The sequence below is a fragment of the Sander vitreus genome, chromosome 3 (assembly GCF_031162955.1).
Source record: "Sander vitreus isolate 19-12246 chromosome 3, sanVit1, whole genome shotgun sequence".
NCBI classification, from domain to species: domain Eukaryota; kingdom Metazoa; phylum Chordata; class Actinopteri; order Perciformes; family Percidae; genus Sander; species Sander vitreus.
In genome coordinates this window covers 2,829,677-2,850,119 of record NC_135857.1, presented here as the reverse complement: position 1 = coordinate 2,850,119, position 20,443 = coordinate 2,829,677, and the positions used below count along the sequence as shown (strand labels likewise).

Sequence of the window (20,443 nt, the reverse complement as noted above, 5' to 3'; positions counted from 1 at the left end):
AAGAGGAGCTGTAGCAATGTGCAGTACAACAAACATATGGTGTTTTTTGAAAATTAAACCATGTAAACCTATTCTGATACAATCTCAAATTACAATTATGAACCTGAAAATTAGCATAATATGGCCACTTTAAAAACATAGTTTCATATTTGTGAAAGCTTTATTCTATTTTAGAAAATGCAATAAAGGGAGATTTCACAGTTTCACATGTTTTCATGTGTACATTTGAAAAAAAACTGTGAAATCTCCCTTTATTGCATTCTCATAAAGACAATAAAGCTTTCACAAATCTAAAAGTGTGTTTTAGACATAATTAATAATGTACCTTAATGACAAACATGCTTTCAATACAGTAAGAGGTTAAAAAACAGAGGATCAGTCACTCAGCAATGTAAATTATGTTTCCCTAGTGAATCCGACGCTGTGAATCGAAAGCTAACTTCAGCTTTAAAGGTCCAGTGTGTAACGTTTGTAGTTGTTCATTATCAAAATCTGTGCTGCCCGTTCACAAACTTGTCGTTTTTCATGAATATTGACCACCACCATCAATTTCAAGTATTCCTATTAGCTTGGAATTTTACATTTGCGCTTGCATGAACTGGGGTAGACGCTCCATAATGATGCGCCATCTTGAAATACGTTAGGGACATACAGGACATACTGCTCTGCCTTTCACGTTTTCGACTCACAGCTGCTGCTTGCTCGTAGCTTCCTGGCCCCAGCAAGTTTGAAGAAGGAAACATGGAGGACCACAAGTATTCAAAATCCAAATTTCAGGAACAGGAGTCTTCTTCTTTGCCTAGAAAAAGAAAAAGGAGATTGAAAAGAGCAAGAGACCGGCGTCATCAGAAAAAAGAGTGAACATTGGAGCTGCTTTGGACGCACACACCAAATCCCAACTAGTTAAAGTGGCCATATTATGCTCATTTTCAGGTTCATAATTGTAATTTGAGATTGTATCAGAATAGGTTTACATGGTTTAATTTTCAAAAAACACCATATTGTTGTTGTACTGCACATTGCTACAGCTCCTCTTTTCACCCTGTGTTCAGGTCTCTGTTTTAGCTACAGAGTGAGACCTCTCAACTTCTGTAACATCTTTGTTGGCAGTCGCACATGCGCAGTAGCTAGGTAAGCTCACAATTTCTAGCTAGCTGTTTCTCTCCATTTTTGCCATTGAGAACGAGCTAACGGTTAGCCCCCTAGGCCCCTCGTCTCAGCTAGTGACGTAGAAAGCCGGGTGCAGCTCACCCGGAGACTGAAGGCAGGACACATTCAGAAACCGTATCTCACTCAGAACAGCATGGAAGTTTTTTTTCAAAGTTTGTATGTGTGTGGAAGCACCACAGACACAACATAACACCCCAAATCCCAGAAAAAGTGATTTTTTTCATAATATGGGCACTTTAATTATCCTCCGGACCGCTGCAGTCTCTTTTTCTTTCTCTCTCCTTTCCGTCGGGTGGCGCGCGTGCCCGCTCGTGGTGTGAAGCGTGTGTCCACGCCACTCTCCGACATGAATTCATTCACGAACTCCAACAACGACGGCTGACAGACGGCCTTTTGTACACCTTCGCTTTTTGAAGCGTGAAGGCTACCGTAGCTGCAATACTGCTTGGCGAGAGAGAGTTGATTGCGATATATGATCTCAACGCTAGATGGGAGTAATTCTTACACAATGTAGCTTTAAAGCAACACTATGTAACTTTTCCCGCTTCGGTACAGGTTGTCTCATGCCACCTGGGAATAACAGGGACCGCCCCCATGATTACGTTGTTTTTCCGACTGCCAGCGCCACATGGTCGTGATGCGTGTTCTTCTTCTTCTGTTATATTGGCGTTTGGCATAACAACTTGTTACATGACTGCCACCAACGTAGCCTAGAGCATCAGGTGTGTGAAAACATGGAGGCCACAATAACAAAAGATTTGCTGCTGTTTTCTTATACGAGCATAGAAACAGCACATGGACAGGTGTTTGTTTGTGTTATCTGCAGGACATCCAACAGGAAAGGACACGGATAAGGTTGTTTTTTTTTATACATGGGCCTATTTATGAATAATTTGAAACATGTTATGTCTGTGTATGTTTCTTGGCAGAGGCATTGAAATATGTTCAGTGAACCAAAGTCGCCTTCATCAAACGTCAGTTGTCAACAACGCGTCACCAACTGGGAAACTCGGTTAGCAAAATCCACCCCCGGTTTCCCACCTCTGATTCCCACAGGAAGGGACGTGAATGATGACGTTTTCACTCGGAAAAATGTTTTTCCGATGTCTATGAACGCAGCATTAGTTTCCCTTAAAGTTCCCCTTAACTGCCAAGATCGGTCTAATCGCCAAATAAATGTTTCTATTCTGCACTTTTTGTCAATAAATTAATTGTATTACTCTTTCAATTAAGTCTCTTCTGATTGAAATAAATGTCACTTTAAATATCTAAATTAATTTACCCTGAGCCACAGTGGAAATGTCACAATAAATAGCATCATGCAACACACATGAGAATTGCTTTAGTGCATGCGTCTCCAGATGTGAATTTTCACTTTAAAAAACGCCATGGAAAGGACACTACTTTAACATGACATGACATCACGTGACAGCTGCCCTTACAGCATTAATAAAAAAAAGTTTTATGGGAAACCACTACCCCAACTTCAACTTAATTCCCTTTGATACAGCAACCCGAAGTGAAAATGGGCGGTGATTGCTGAAGATGCGTGTTCTGCCGATGAGTTTTGAGCGCGCAGTTTAGTGCGACAGGATACATTTGGTTTTCATCTGATCCGACGTCGCGTTTATTTTGCAGAGACATATAGGATCAGTAGCCTACTATTACCTTAACGCCCATACAGACGAGAGAGCGAAAGGGCTGAGCAGGGGATTGCATGACACATGCCAATAAGTTACGGTGTCTCCAGTGGATACTTTGATAAGATGAGGATCAGAGCACGCAAGTTTTCTTTCTGACAGCCGCATCCGCTGCTTCTCCGTCGAGTGGCTTTGGAGTAAATCACAACTGTAAAGCAACAGGAGAAAGGTAAAGTTTCAGTGTTTATTTTGCACATAATTATTTTGGGTTTGTTATTTCGATTTGTTATAGGCTTAATGTATGTGATTTAGCACGCTTCTAACAACAATTCCTCTTATAGTCATTTGCTGTGAACTGTTACTTTACTTCATTTTAAACATGTTTCAGATTATGTTAAACTGTTCTAGATTTGCACAGGAAGAGTGTTTTCATTTGAACAGTGACGTGTTTTATTAATAATTTGAATGGAAAAACATGAATACATCTTATTTGGCCAAATATATGTCCTAGAATTATAAATTAAATGAATTTATTTGAATTATTTTCCTTTTTGAAATTTTTACTCATTGCATTTTTCAAATGTTTGTATAAAAGATCAGTTTTGTCACACTCAGTGTCTGAAAATCACAGCATAACACTGAAACTTGATTCCCATATTTCTCCCAGTCTTGTGATTTCTCATCCATTCTCAGTTGAGACTGGGATGCTGTTGCAGCGATGTCACAGCTGTATTACAGAAAAACGGACAACTCCTCATACAGGGACCGCATCCCTCTGCGGATCGTGCGGGCCGAGTCTGAGCTCTCTGCCCTGGAGAAGGCCTACCTGGGGGCTGTTGAGAAGGGGGACTATGCCAGTGTGAAACAAGCCCTGGTGGAGGCTGAGATCTACTTCAGGATCAACATCAACTGCATCGACCCCCTGGGGCGCACAGCGCTGCTCATTGCCATAGACAATGAGAACCTGGAGATCATTGACCTGCTGCTCAGCTATAATGTATATGTGGGGGATGCCCTGCTGCATGCCATCCGGAAAGGAGTGGTGGGGGCCGTGGAGCTGCTGCTCAACCACAAGAAGCCCCGTGGGGAAAAACAGGTAGATCCATGGTAACATCCCATAACATTTTAAACAGTTTACATTCTGCACTCAACCCATTTGGCCCTCATTTTATTGAATGCTGAACAGCTATTTTGTATATATTTGTTTCTGTTTCTGTATATATTGTTTAGTATTATTAATGTTCAACATGTTTGTTTGTTTATGTATGCACCAATCACCAAGGCAAATCCCACGTAAGTGTAACTTACTGTGGCAATAGTTGCTTTTCTGATTCTAATAAGTTTATATTTCCACATGTTTCCCTTTGAGACTTCTAAAGTTATTGTTTATTGCTAACCTTTCTTGCCTCAGTCAATTACATTTTATTCATTATTTTGTATTGAACTTGTTTACAAAGGTTTCTGAGCCTCTTTGCTTCTACACAGAATATGAAACAACCTTCCCATACAATTATGCCTCATGTGATTACTGTACTGTGCGTTTGTATTTCATACAAACCGGTGTACGGGGTTTCCAGAAGCCTTTGTCGAGATAATGACATCACTGAACATGGTTACATTTGGGCAGAAGAGTCCTGGTGCCTCACTGTCAGCTACTAATTCCAGTCAGGCTTACTTTATGAAGTGGTTTCCCCTATGTAATACTTTCTTAGGTAGCTCCTACTCATACAGTCTGTGTGAATTGCAAATGCATGCATGTCCACGGCTGGACAGAAAAAAAGCAGTCAAGTACAGTATGTGATGCCTTTAATCTACTTCAGTGATACCCATTGTTAGCTGTCCTGTTTGGCAACAAGTGAAACATCGTTGCAGATTTATAAGATAACTAATATCAGTTAATATTGAGTTATGTCTTTCATCTTCTGTGAATCAATTAATTAAGGGCAAAATTCTCAAACGATCAAACCTTTTTTTTTTTACATTGTATTGTACTGTATAATATGCTACAGTTCAGTTTGTTTTTATTACTTCCAGCAGTGTTTTAAAGGAACACGCCGACTTATTGGGACTTTGTCTTATTCCCCGTATCCCCCAGAGTTAGATAAGTCCATACATACCCTTCTCATCTCCGTACGTGTTGTAACTGACGCACCCACTGGGGTGCAGTCTGCCATTGTATCTCAGGGACGCCATCAGAATCACATGAACACCACTGGTAGGAGGACTACATTTAAAGGAACACGCCGACTTATTGGGACTTTAGTTTATTCACCGTGTCCCCCAGAGTTAGATAAGTCCATACATACCCTTCTCATCTCCGTGCGTGTCGTAACTCTGTCTGACGCAGCCACCGCTAGCCTAGCTTAGCACAGATCCTGGAGGTAACCGGCTCCATCTTGCCTACTGCTCCCAATAAGTGACAAAATAACACCAACATGTTCCTATTTACATGTTGGGATTTGTATAGTCACAGTGTGTACAAATAACAAGGTCACATGAACAGTAGGCTAGATGGAGCCGGTTACCTCCAGGATCTGTGCTAAGCTAGGCTAGCGGTGGCTGCGTCAGACAGAGTTACGACACGCACGGAGATGAGAAGGGTATGTATGGACTTATCTAACTCTGGGGGACACGGTGAATAAACTAAAGTCCCAATAAGTCGGCGTGTTCCTTTAAATGTAGTCCTCCTACCAGTGGTGTTCATGTGATTCTGATGGCGTCCCTGAGATACAATGGCAGACTGCACCCTGCTCTCCTAGACTAGACTACAGCAGTTTAGAAAACAAATTTGTAGATTCTGGTAACATGCCTGCCTTTCATTAACACCAGCACTAGCTGGACACCAAAAGATGGCCCAATATTACCGTTTAGGTCAATGTTATGTCAGATTGAATTAAATGGCTTCAGCATTGAGAGGTTTTCAGTAATGTTATTCTTTAGTCTAAAACTGATAGATAAAGAAAATAAGTAGTTATGTGCTTTCCTCTGTTCTTAGTTTCAGACATGAAAAAAACATGCTGCTGTGGGTCATTTGGCCACAGTTTTTACAACAATAAGTCATTCCCCACTGTTTGGGTAGCATTGAACGTGAAAAGGAGGAAAAAGGACAAAGGGTGTATGCAGTTGCTTCCAACCAGGAAGATGTTTTGAGGCCAGCTGAACCACAAGCCATTAGCTGTGTGCTTGTTGTTAGATAAGAAATGAAAGACGGATGAAATCAGACCCATTGAAACCAGTTGGTGCAGCTCCTATAAGGGGTTTAAAAAGCAGTGTTCTTTTGTGAACTGATGAAATAAGAGTGTATACCGTAAATTGATTCTGTTTAATGTCATGTTCATTTGTGTTCCTCTCTTGGCTTCCTGAAAAGGTCCCACCAATTCTACTCGACAGACAGTTTTCCGACTTCACCCCAGACATCACTCCAATCATCCTTGCAGCCCACACCAACAACTATGAGATCATCAAACTGCTCGTGCAGCGAGGTGTTTCCGTACCTCAGCCACATGCTGTGCGCTGCAACTGCATGGAGTGTGTGTCCAGTTCAGACGTGGACAGCCTACGCCACTCGCGCTCTCGCCTGAACATCTACAAGGCCCTTGCCAGCCCGTCCCTGATCGCTCTCTCCAGCGAGGATCCTTTCCTCACGGCCTTTCAGCTCAGCTGGGAGCTGAAGGAGCTCAGCAGAGTAGAGAATGAGTTCAAGTCAGAGTATGAGGAGCTGTCCCATATGTGTAAACAATTTGCAAAGGACCTCTTGGACCAGACCCGAAGCTCTAAAGAGTTAGAAATAATACTCAACTACCGTGATGACATGAACCCTCTGCTGGATGAGACCACTAATGATCTGGCCCGACTGAAGCTGGCTATCAAATTTTGCCAGAAAGAGGTAAGCTCTTTGGTGATTATGATCCCCTTTTGGCCCACAGCAGTACAATACCAATGTGTCTTGGTCTAATACTGGTACACATACAGACATACAGAGAACTGATAGGGTTTTACAATATATTGACATTCGTGCAACAAGTACAACAAGGAATAAGAATTACATTGGTTGAACAACATGGACAGGATAACAAGAATGGTGCCAAGACGAGTTGTAAATGGCCTGAGATGGGTGGAGATGTCCTCGGGGAGTTTAGAACAACATATAATTGCCAGCCGGGCTCTTAGCAATGCATTACAGTAGCACTCTCAGACAATCCCATGACAATTAGATAATCGGGGATAATGATGGCCATTTCCTTGAAACACATACTCATAATATTTTAATTAGGGAGGGAACATTTTACTGTCTTTTAACATCATCTTTGGAGTTTTTATCCCCCGGATGCAGTGCCAACTTTCTGTCATTCATTGTGAAATAGAGCCACTAATAATTTACAAATTGTATTTACACAGTGGTATTGACAAAATAAGATTTGTCAAAGTTGTTTTACATAAATCCAGCCACAATTTTAGTATTACTTACTAAGTTTATCATGAATTGTATCTGTAAATGTATAATATACTTTGCATGGATTTTTGCTTAACACGGCAACAGGAAACAACAATAAGGGCTGGTTAAAATTTGGTCTTAATAATGGACGGTATAAAATAGGTCTCAATTAATCACATTTAGAAAAGAAAAAAAATGAGTTGTCTTATTTCACTTTATAGTGGGAGGACAGGAAATGTGGCATTATTTTTTTTGCATGCAGTGTTTTGGCTATTTTCTTTATGACACAAACCGTTGGCAATGTGAGAATGAAAGCTCAGTGTGACTGTTAGCAGCCCTGTGTGTCATAACTGGTCTCCGTGGCAAAAGATTTTACAGCTGAACTCCAAGGGCTCAGTGGCTATTTGTTTGATCACAGATGGGTGATTTACACAAGATTTCTTCTGTCGATTTTAGACTACATTTTACATTAATCATCTACTACCTACGCTGCTACTACTAGTACTACTACTACTACTTCCAATAATAATCTAAGCAATAATAATGAACACAGACTTATCTGCAGTAAGATTTTACTTTCTTGGGACCTGAATGCTCAACTTGACTCAAACTGAAATGTTATCAGTTTTTAACCAGTAAAGTCATCAGCAATAATAAATACGACAACTTCATCTTGTGTATTTAAGTGTTTGGCCTGTTTAACCTGGAGGATGGCTGAATCAAGACAAATCAATGAACTTGATAAAACAAACAGCCCCCATTTGTGCTCATGTTTTAAGAAACGGTAATATTTGCCCCACTATTATTTTTGTGCTTGCTCGTGTATTTAGTTTGTGCATTGTGATGAGAATAGAGTTTTTAATTTCATGGAAAATATTGATGATTGTTTACGAATGCCTTTTGCATTGTACTTATAAATTATAAGAATCAGTGTGTTATTCCTTCCCCATATTATCATCAGTGGATTTGCTAGTTTTAAACTTTAACAACTAGCCATTAACTTTAGTCATTGTGATTATAATATCTATGATGTCCTGAAGTTCCTGAAGAACATAATAGCAACAAACCACACCTTTTTATTGTTCTATGAGCTAGGGCCACTAAACACATAGTTTTACCCTGACGCCCTTCTGTTAGAGCAGGTGGGAGAACATTTGTATTTGGAAGGAGAAGTATCTAGTCTGAGGTAGGACTGCCTTTTGTAGCATACATTTCATGGACCTTTTCTGTTGCAAATGTGTAAGTAGAATGTGTTAAAGATGAGATTTGTTCTCTGGTCTGTGAAAGACACATTTAGGAAAAACCATGTAGAGTTTCTAAAGACACATAATGCCACATGACCAAAGAGCTCGGTTTGTTGCTGTTTATACAGTCTGCTGCAGTGTAGCATGACGCTGAATGGTGGCTTGTTAAAATATCTAGTTGCTGTGTAATTAGGTTTTTCTGTGTGCAATATGCATGTAAGGAAACATAAACTGCTAATGCTATCTTAACAGCGTTAAAGTATTTTCTGTGGAACTGATTTAGATTATGTTCAAATAAACTAATTACATTTTAACTAATTAAAAAGTTTTTAATTATCTTAATTAATAGCCTCAATAGAATAGAAAGCCTTTTTGTCTATTGTCATTGTAATGAATACAACAAATTACTGTAGGAGTGCTTCTCCTTAACAGTGCAATAAAAGACACAGGAAGAACATCACAATGACAAAACCAAAGCTACTGTGATTTGTGCTACAATAAGAGTTTGTATAGCCCTATTATAAATGTAAGCAATACACAGGTAAAGATGTAATTTATCACTAGAATAAAAGTATAAATACGTGTAAACATTTCACTGTTGTGGATAATTATTGCATTAGAGTAAGATTAAACGTAGATGTATAATTACATGTTAACAAACATTTCACTGTGATTTTTGCATTTGAATAAAAGTGTACATAAGATTGTAAATACAAGTAAACATTTGTAGGGATGTGGTCTAGGATAAGTGAAGTTATTGCACTACTATTAATGTAATGATTGCGCGAGATCCAGTATGTTAGCCCTTGAAAGGACGGTAAACCAACATATTGCCTGTAAGGGTCATTCTATGTTTGTAGGCGTTGATTGTGGTTATGGCCCAGGGAAAGAAACAGTGTTTAGGTCTGGTGGTCTGTGCTTTGATAGATCTGTAGGCATGCCAGATGGCAACAGGATAAACGGGGTGTCCTGGATGGGAGGAGTCCTTTAAAATGTGTTTGGCTCTGCTGAGGCCACAAGATGGGAAGATGTCTTTCAGGGAGGGCAGAGGGCAGCCGATGATATCTGTGCAGTATTGATGAACCTCTGAAGAGCTCTCCTTTTGGCTGCAGAAAGGCGGCAGACTGTTTTTCCTGCGCACTTTCAGGAAGTGTAGTCGCTTGCTGAGCCTTCTTAACAGCCGCCATGGTGTTTAAAATTTGATGATGGTGTTGTTGGGTTGGGGTGCAGTCATGGGTGTAAAGAGCATAGAGTAGTGGGCCCAGTACACAGCCTTGGAGAGCCGGTGCTGAGCATGAAGGTGGAGGAGAGGTGGGGGCCAAGTTTAACAATTTTAGGCAGTTAGGGGATGCTAGCTTTAATGTGTTGTAAAACCAGTCTCTCAAAACAGTTCATCAGTGTTTCCCACACATAGACTAATTTGTGGCAGTGCGCCATACAATCAACACCGGCCGCCACATATTGCGTTTCGTTATTAATGTTAAAAGCTGCATTTTTTTTCCCTGCTCTGTCCGTCTCTCTGTCACTCACGTGTCTCTCTCACGTAGGCTACACACACACACACACACACACGCACACACACACACACACACACACACACACACACACACACACAGCCCCTACCCTCCGTGCACACAGCGTCTGTCTCCATAAAAACGAGAGAAGACAGCTGGCGAAACTCACAAGTTCACAAAGGTTGGTATCTCGTGAACACCTTTACACAATCACACATTAAAAAGTGCTATAAAAATATTTGATATTCTGAATACAATGTTGTCAGTGTGTTAATGTTGGAGTCCCGACCCGACTCTTAGCAAACAAGCGATTGCGCCTGCTTTAGGAAGTTAACTAGTCGCAAGTTTGCGGTAAAATGCAGTTGGGTTGTCGAGGTCAAAACACTATATGTAGCAGCTGTGAATCAAATAAACTTATTATAAATATCATGTCATTTTTTTACTCTTACACTGAAGGTTTGCTGCTTCAATCCAGATGAGTATTGAAAAGTAGTTTCCGCCACTGAAAAAGGCACGTGTTGAGGATGAGGACCAGCCTGAACCAGAGGTATCAGTCTGAAACAGCTGAACAGTCCGACCAGTGTAATTAGTTATGTTATTAATTTGTTTATAATATTTTCAGGCTTCAACCAGTGCTGCTCAAGCAGAAAGACAGGGTCAGGGAGGGAAAGAGAGAGATTTGTTAGGCATTAAAGAAAGAGTAGGAGAGAAGGACAGCATCCAACAGCGTGTCCTCCTCAGTTTTTAATACTTGACGCCCCTCTGTCAGCATGTCTCCTTCACCCCCCCCTCCCCTCGCGCCACAAATTGCTTTCTAATCTGTGGGAAACACTGGTTCATGACTACTGAAGTGAGTGTGTTCTGTCTGTAGTCATTAAGACTAGCGATGGTTGGCTTTTTGAGGGCGGGGATGATGATGGCCGACTTTATGCAGGGTTGGATTGTGGCTTGTGTCAGATAGTGCTGGGTACCGAATTCAATACTTTTTTAGGCATCAACTGAATTGCCTCTAAAGTATTGAGTATCGAAAAATGCCTTGTCATTTAATACCAAATTTCAATACCTAAGGAGTAAATCTCATCAGCGTCAGTGAGCCAATAAGCATGCAGCATGCTTCTACCAAGATCTAATAATGCTGGTGTTTGGCTCTACGACATTACACATCGTAGGGCCACGCAGGAAAAACTCTATGTTACGCACAGAGACAGGGCTCACGTAGTAGGAGTGAAAATATAAATAAAAAGATTTGTGCTGTGACGTATAATGTTGTATAATTGGTATTATAAAGTATCATTAAGGAACCGGTATTGGAATCTGTACCGGTATCGAACATTTTTTAACGATACCCAGCCCTAGTGTTATGGAAATATCTTAGTGTGGACCCCTGAGACCTGGTTAGCACATCAAGTACTTTCCCGGGGAGTACTCCGTCAGGCTTAGCAGCCTTCCTGGATCCACCCACATGAGCACACGTCTCACTTCGTGTTCTTGTAGAGTGAATATGTTGGCGCTGGAGGCTGGTGGAGGCAGTGTGTCTATGTTTTTGCCTCAAAGGGAGCAAAGAAACAGTTCAGTTCCTCTGCCAGCTAAGCAGCGATTCCCTGCCACACCAACCCTGGGTCATTGAGATGGTCCTCGAGTTTTCTCTTGTAGGCCTCCTTGGCAGCTTTGATGCCTCCCCTCGGGTCGGCTCTGATAGTGGTGTACAGGTCCCTATCACCGGACCTCAAGGTCTCTGATGTTGGAAGCTGAACAGTTGGGAAGTGTCTGGAGTTTGCTTGTCGTCCAGGTATTCTGGTTGGGAAAGACCCGCATGCACTTGTCAACAGAGACATTTTCATTGCAGCTCTTGATGTAGTACAGAACAGTTTCTGTGTATGTCTCCAAGTCCTGTTGTTGGAATATATTCCATTCTGTTCTTGCAAAGCAGTCCTGTAGCTGAGAAAGTGCTCCCTCAGGCCAGGTTTTAATAGTCTTTGTCCTCCTGAGGGGGTTGTATGCTGGGATAAGGAGCACTGAGAGGTGATCAGCCCAGCCTAGGTGTGGGTGGGATACGTGCGACCCTATATGCATGCTCTATATATGTATACTCTATACCAGGGGTCAGCAACCTTAGGCACGTGTGCCAACCAATGGCATACTAGCAATAAGCGTGCAAGAGAGTATTTTGTAAATGTTTCAATCCGCATGCCGAAAGACCTCTTCCACAGCCATTGGCAGTAGTTTAAGTGATCTGTCCCCATCCGCATTCCGTGAATACCCGCCCTACTCTGCCTCTGATTGGCTAGTACTCGTTGCCTTCCTTATAGAATGTTACGCAAAGGAAAAAAAATAACACTGCCTAAGCGGGCTCGGTAGATGATTGCAGGCTTAATGCTGATATGGCACACTGATTAACAAGAACATTTTAAAACGGCACTTCAAAACAAAAAGAGATTGCTCTACACAGTATGCCTTCATTTTGGATATGCCTTAGAACAGAATTATTACTTTGAAGGGGAGGGTGATGTGACATGTGAATGGGGCTATTTTCACCTTCCAAAAACCTTCCACAGACAAAATCTGCTGTTGCCAGGTGCAACCTTTAGCCTCCAGTCATGTTATGGCAAGTCAACATCTCACAAGGACAGATAGACAGAAAGCATTCAAGATGTCAGAGTCTGCATTAATAGATGACCTCATCACCCACAATTTAATACCATATACTACCCTAATGGGGATCCATTTGGCCATAACTAGGTTAAGATGAAATTAACTTCAATCACCATCTGCAGATGTCCAGCAGATATTTATATCAAATCCCAGTCAATCACTTCTTAACATAGGATTAGAGAACACTAAAGACATGTTTGCCCTCTTAAAACATTTGTCTTGCATGCTTACAAGATAAAAGTATGCTATTAATTTGTATCTCACAAGTAACATGTAGTGTTTTTACAACTCTTGTGATTGGATGTTAGCTAAGTTGTGCTAACACATAAGTTAGACAACATAAGCTATTGGTTTGCTGCATATATGCATTATTTCATTAGTGTCTTGCCTCTCTCTTTCTGTCCAATGGGATGAAGAATGTCGAAGCATGTTTTTTCCATCCCCAAGTGTTTCCCTTGCTGTGGGTTATCGGCGGGAGGCGGTCTTGGCAGTTTTTGTCATTGTAACGTCATACCTGGGAGAGTTTGAGACTGCAGGGAAATCAATCCATGTTACATCTGTGTAAAGGAGAGTCTTTGGTCCAGGCATTTCCCAAATGTCTGCTGCTACTCCCTGTACAAATTACTGGTGTAAATGTATATTAGACAAATGCTATGTGCAGACATGGGGCATACCTGGGGAGGGCTGTTGTATCTGATTAGCAACTGAAAATCCTTGTACATGTGTTTGTTCAATGTCCTCAGTTGGAGGGTTTCCTGAAGGATGGTTTTAGAGACTTAAAGAAGGTTCTACATGTCAGGTTGTTTAACAAAAAATGATATCTTGTCTAAAATATGGCCACTCCAACATAGACAAGACGCCACAACAAAGTAATACAAAAAAAATGATCCAGTGGTGTAAGCAATTTGTCAGCAGTTTTGTTACTTGCATTTCGTGAAACATGTTTATTTAAAGGCATAATAAGTTATATATTTCTACTACTAGATACTATAAATTGCAGTGAGCATGATGACTGAAATTTTAAATACAGCCTTTATTGTCTTGAATAATTTGTTGTGTGTGTAGAATTTGTTTCCGTGTAGTGTTTGCAGGTCATGGATCAAGGTAGTTTAAGCTTAATGGCCTTTGTTTTGATTTGTCCATACTTTTCTGAATGGATTTCTGAGAAAAGGGGTTAAAAAGGGGTTTCATTTTAATTAACATGTCTTTCTTTGTCTCACTCTTTCTCTCAGTTTGTTGCTCAGCCCAACTGTCAGCAGCTGCTGGCGTCTCGGTGGTATGATGAGTTTCCAGGCTGGAGGAGGCGTCACTGGGCAGGAAAACTCATCACATGTATCTTCATTGGCCTCCTCTTCCCACTGTTATCCATCTTATACCTGATCTCTCCAAAGAGCCGCTATGGCTTATTCATCCGTAAGCCCTTCATCAAGTTCATCTGTCACACTGCTTCCTACCTGACCTTCCTCTTCCTGCTCTTCTTGGCCTCACAGCATATAGCCGCTGCACACCCGGAACATCAAGGCCCAAAACCCACCACTGTGGAATGGATGATCCTGCCCTGGGTGCTTGGTAACAACAAACATAATACACACACACACACACACACACACATCTTTTGTGGGGATCTGTCATTGACATAATGCATTCCCTAGCCCCTTACCCTAACCTTAACCATCACAACTAAATGCCTAACCTTAACCCTTACCCTCACCCTAACCATAACCTAATTATATCCCTAATCCTACAACCAAGTCTTACCCTCAAACAGCCCTTTAACCCTTGTGTTTTCCTCGAGTCAAATTTCAATGTTTTTTTTATATCAGAAATATGGGTTCTTTCAACCAAATTGCCCAAAAATAATAGTTTAAATAGTTTCAAAACCCATACTGACTAAACTTTGACATGTACCAGTCTGACATGTACCAGTCTGTGATCCACTCAACATCCTCTGATCTTAACTATTAGTCAAAATAATTGCTGCTTTTTTTAACTCAAAAATTAAGTATGTCATATAAATTAGGATTATTGACCATGAATTAAAAGAAATGTTGAAAAAAGTGACAACATTTTTTAAAAAGTGTCAAAAGCATAGAAGAAAGCGACAAAAACATTTAAAAAACAACAAACAAACAAAAGTTCATTTTCAATTTTGACCCAGAACAACAAGTTCATGGTTAACGGGAAGACAACACAAGGGTTAACGTTGTGGGGTCCAGTATTTTGGCCCCAAAAGTATACTGTATTCCCGGTTTTTGGACCCCACAAATGTAGTTAAACAAGAACACACACACACACACACACACACACACACACTTTTAACAGACTGCTGTTCATTCTTATGTTATCATGCGTTATTGTACATCTGTACACTGTAGTCACACACATTTGGAAAAAGTTCAACCGAGGTGCTTACTGTGACCATGGCCATACTGTACTTTCTGCACACTGGTTGATTGTCACGTTTTTTTTTCCTCCAGAACCTTACTTGAATGACAGTGCTACATTCATACATTGTTGTTTGTTCATCTCTGACAGGTTTTATATGGACTGAGATCAAGCAGATGTGGGATAGTGGTTTCCAAGACTACATAGATGACTGGTGGAACTTAATGGACTTCATAATGAACTCCTTGTATCTTGCAACTATTTCTCTGAAAATTGTTGCATTTGCAAAGGTACTGTATATCCTACACTGCAAGATATTTGACAGCCATTTATTACAAAATATTTATATCTTCACAGTATAACAAAGATTGCAGCATTTTTACCTAATTTACCTAACTAAAAAACATATTGTATTTACCCCAACTTTTAGCTTTGCTGCAGACTCAATAATAATTTGCTTTTAAGAGGAATATAAAAAGAAATGGTATCACTGTACTTTCCTGTGTTTTGCAGTAGAAGAGTCAACTTGTGGTCTGGAAAACTTAAAACTTTACAGGATCTTATTTTAATGGTAGTCTATGTATTCCTCATATTTATTCTCCTTTCCTTTTTTTTTTACAGTACAGTGGGCACAAACCCAGAGACAGCTGGGAAATGTGGCACCCGACTTTGGTTGCAGAGGCATTGTTTGCCATCGCCAACATCTTCAGCTCCTTGCGCCTCATCTGCCTTTTCACTGCCAACTCCCATCTGGGCCCCTTACAGATCTCACTGGGCCGCATGCTCCTGGACATCCTTAAGTTTCTCTTCATCTATTGTCTAGTGCTGTTAGCCTTTGCCAATGGCCTCAACCAGCTCTACTTCTATTATGAAACTGAGGACCATAAGTGCAAGGGTATTCGCTGTGAAAAGCAAAACAACGCCTTCTCAACGCAAGTAGAAGTTCTTAAATAAATTGTCCCTGACAAATCTGCATTGTTAATAATTAATGTTTGTTTTTCCAAGCGCATTTTGTGATGTATGGTTGTTTGCTTTTCAGGCTGTTCGAGACACTGCAGTCATTATTTTGGTCTGTATTTGGCCTGATTTCCCTCTATGTGACCAATGTGGAACCAGGACATGAATTTACTGAGTTTGTGGGCTCGACCATGTTTGGCACGTACAATGTCATCTCCCTGGTAGTGCTTCTGAACATGCTTATTGCAATGATGAACAACTCCTACCAGCACATTGCTGTGAGTGCTATAGCTTACCTGTTTTACAGTTTTACCACACTCATTTATCTTGTATTTCTTTGCAAATGGTTTTGATCAATTGATCTTATTTTTACTTTTCAGGATCATGCCGATATAGAATGGAAATTTGCAAGAACAAAATTATGGATGAGCTATTTTGAAGAAGGGGGAACTTTGCCATCTCCATTCAATATAATACCAAGTCCAAAGTCAGTTTATTATTTATTTGGATGGATAAAGACGCTGTTGTTTAAGAGAACAAGCATAATAAGGCTCGAAACCTTCGAAAGTTTGGGGGTAAGGAGTTTCCAGAGATTTGCTCTGATCTGTTACCACCACTCCATTGCATCCATTTTCAATGCCTGTCTATACTTTGGTGTTATAACTAATTTGGATTCATTTGGATGTTCTTTTTAGGGATCGATCATTAAGTTCAGGATCATTAAGTTACGAGCTAATGACCCTACCATTACAATTAATGTGTTCCTTTGTTTATAGACCTTTTTTTTCTTCTTTTATTGTAGAGACGTGCAGCCGAAAATGTAAGAGTAAACCACGTGTATCAGGTAATACCTTGTTTTTTTTATAATGTGTAAAGTTTTGTTGTGTCGTTATTGACTTGTCATTGTCCTTTTTGATAAAAAATAATGTTTATTTTTAAGGAAGTTTTGAGGAACCTTGTTAAGCGGTATGTGGCCGCAATGATCAGAGATGCCAAGACAGAGGAAGGCCTGACAGAAGACAATTTCAAGGTAGCATGCAGTCAGTGAGCCAAGTTTGTTACTGTGTTATCTCTGCTGTTGTTTAATCTCTGGTTCGTAACAATTGACAGGAGCTAAAGCAAGATATCTCCAGCTTCCGCTATGAAGTCCTGGGAATGATGAAGGGGAACCCTCAAGGTGGTAGCGTTGCAAGCTCCACCTTGGCTTACCCTGGAAACTCATTTAAATATTCTCCCAAATTCCCTATTGATGAGCCTCAACAGACGCTGAACGTGTTTGATTTGACCGTCCCCACCCTGCAGAGGGGAGCTGCCTCCACCACCAGCTCTGGATCCCTCCAGAGAGAGGGCAGGCTCCCCTCTCAGAAATGTGATGAAATATACTCATTGTCAGAGGACGATGCGTTGGGATCTGGTGGACGAAACCAAAACCAACTTCAGACCGAGAAAGTCATTGTGCAAGTCTTACAGAAAGTGGAGAAAACACATTCAGGAGATTGAACATTCTTGCAATGAACACACTGAGGAAGTAAATAATGGGCCAAAGAAATATAAAAAAACGAATGGTTATCTGCAAGTGAGAAATGTTAATGAAACATTCTTGTATTGGAATTTCATTTCATTTATCTACCACTTTATTATTAATAAATTATCAAAATAATCTAATTCTCTCATGGTTAAAAGTACACACAAGTACATTCATATTCAGTTAATAATCTTGTTTTCTGTAATATATACAGTATAATGGTATAATAATTAGGGCTGTTAATCGCGATTAATCGCTGAAGTTATATAGTTAATCGCGATTAATCGCATATTTTATCACATGATTAAAATTCTATTATTTTGCATTTCAGAACAGTTTTTAAGTACATATTAACAATCGAAAGAAATTCTTACCAGTGTATCTTGATTGGGAATCAACTGAATGCAAAGAAAGTTACTTTATGAACTTGATTTTAAGATTTGTAATTATTTATTTACTGTAAACAAAAGAAAAATGTGTGAATCTGTCATTATTGCACAATTCCTCCAAGTACCTAACTAAAAAACTGAAAATCCCTATCCTTACCAGAGTCAATATAGTGTTTAGTAACTCCTAAATAATGTTGATTACTCACTGACGTCCAGTGATCACTGGTTAATGAGCAGCTCATTTCTGCACAAGTTTGTGTTAACACAGCCCATCTCCACTCTTACCCGGCGACAGAGAAACAGGCTGGATAGTCCGGTACACTGTTGTTTCAACAACAACAAAAACACAGCAGTCTCTGAACTCGCGTTGGGAGTTTCGTTGAAGTTCGATGTAGTCCAGTTTTTGTCTAATGAGTGGACACTTGCATGCAGGATTGATGGAACAGGTGGCCGGCTAGCGTTAGCTTTCCACCTTGCTAGGTTATACTCCAGCCCCCGTTCGCGTTTCACCGCTGAGGATGTCCCCCCGTGATCGCCTGCTCCGGCCGCTGCCCGCTACGGCCGCCGCAGCTGCTGCTGCCCGCTCTGGCCACCGCTGCTGCCCGCTGGTCAAACTAACCTGTACGGTGGGCCACAGCAACCTCTTATTTCCGAACATTCATCTCTCCCCCGCCCCCCGAGAGCCGGTGGTCTAGCATCACATTAACTGTACTACTATGCTTAGCTCCGTAGGTGGAAGCCCAAGCTTGACGTGCTTCGGTGATATTTTAATTCGGCTTTACACAATGTGCATATGGTTTTCGACTTGTCTACAAGCCGTCCGGGAGTTTTGGAAAATAAAAAGCGGCATTCAGGATTTCATTGCTGCTGTCTTTCTCCATCATGCCTGCAGCAGCAGGATGTGTTATGAGGAAGTGGCAGCTTGATGATAGTAACGGTAGTAAGTAATGGTGCTGCAAAGGGTCAAAATAGTAGCCTGTTAGGCACGACGCAAAGCCGAGTGAAGTGTAAAATAAATTAATAAATGCCGGCATGCGATTAATGCGATTAAAAATAATTCATTGCATCTCGTCGGCCCTTAATCGCATTGCGATTAACGCGTTAACGCTGACAGCCCTAATAATAATATGTCATCTCACATTATATTACATGCATTCACCTCTGATTGATTGATTGATTGATTGATTCGAAGAACAATACTGAGTGAGGATTGACCTCAGTAAGTGCTAACAAGACGCTCAGGCAATTGTGAAGCAAATTAATAATTCGTATTTTATCTTGACAATTAATTCCAAAGAGCCCTGACACTCTGCTGCCTATCCTGTCCTCTTGCACCTTGAACTGTCCTCTTGCTGTGATATGCAAAAGTATCTTAAAACTCTTTGTCTATAAAAAATATATATATATTACTCCTCATATGCTGACAGTATCCAGTCCCTTTTGCTAAAATAAATGATACAGGAAGAAATAATCAAGAACATCATAACATACACACAAATTATATATTAAATTTGGACATATTTAGTTGATTGACTAGCAATGTAGTACCTAGCTAATTGAAAGCTTTGGGTCGGCCGTTTTACTCCACCATTACCTCCCTAACCTGTTTGGTGAGAGGGAATGTTTGACTCCTAATTCTGTTGTTGGAGCAGAAGAGGTACGCTATGCAATCTAGTTGAGATTTGTTGCAAGATTTATTCCTCAACCAAGTGCGCCATATACTATAACTTGCAGACATACTCCTGTGATCTGTGCGTTACTGTGCAATGCTGTAACTTGTAATGTAATTAAATTATTCTGCCATTAAATAAAAGAGAATTGCTCATTTAAAAAAATGATGTGTGATGTGTGTTTCTTACTTTTTTGGAGTCATTTACAATGCTTTTTCAACTTGTTATACTCTTCCTTTATTACAAAATATGCATATTAAAGAAAACAACTGAAACATGTTAAATTGGCCTTCAAATCATTCTCTCGATTTGTTGAACTGCTGAAATCTCTCATCATGTTTACTGGAGAAAAGAATTCAGGTTTCTTACCTTCTTTCTGGTTGTATATACAGTGATCTCTGTGACATAGTGCACAAGATGCACAGTTGACATAGACATCATCCTTCAGAGAGATGTTTCTCTTGTACTTTGTCAGCGGAGAAGCATTATCCAAGATCCAGTGCACTCCTATTTGCAGAATAAATGCTTATTTTGTACATTATTTACATCCTGCCTGTTCAATCGGGGGTAAACTGACTCTCCCTTAAGTGAACTGTAAATGAATTGTTACATCTGGAGCTTTTCTCATAGACAGCGGGCTTGCTGTATTTCATAAAATAATTCCAACTATCTCTTGCAACTTAGAAAACGTTAATAGAATGTAACTACAGTAATAAAGTATTAATTTACCTAACTGTTCTTAAGTATAATGTTATTGTAGTCCATTCTATGCTGCTTTATACAGCCTCCACTACATTTCACATGCGTTCACAACTAAGGTACTTTATGAGCTTGGCCACTATTAAAACTTAGTTACCACTGA

At 40.3% G+C, this 20,443-nt stretch overlaps 1 protein-coding gene across 3 annotated transcripts; it reads left to right on the top strand.

Moving 5' to 3' along the window:
- Nucleotides 1-2,703: 2,703 nt before the first annotated feature.
- Nucleotides 2,704-19,737, top strand: LOC144515030 (short transient receptor potential channel 4-like). 3 transcript variants are annotated; one of them, XM_078245704.1, is made up of 11 exons: nt 2,706-3,039; nt 3,504-3,906; nt 6,178-6,696; nt 13,888-14,224; nt 15,191-15,330; nt 15,662-15,972; nt 16,080-16,275; nt 16,378-16,572; nt 16,800-16,841; nt 16,938-17,027; nt 17,108-19,737. In XM_078245704.1, exons 2-11 carry the CDS (start codon nt 3,529-3,531, stop codon nt 17,495-17,497), a joined length of 2,598 nt encoding a protein of 865 aa, XP_078101830.1. In that variant the 5' UTR covers nt 2,706-3,039; nt 3,504-3,528; the 3' UTR covers nt 17,498-19,737. The 3 variants fall into 3 exon arrangements, with proteins under 3 accessions (XP_078101832.1, XP_078101830.1, XP_078101828.1); XM_078245702.1 differs by having other exon boundaries at nt 3,478-3,906; XM_078245706.1 differs by lacking the exon at nt 17,108-19,737 and having other exon boundaries at nt 2,704-3,039; nt 3,478-3,906; nt 16,942-17,022.
- The last annotated feature ends 706 nt before the right edge of the window (nt 19,738-20,443 follow it).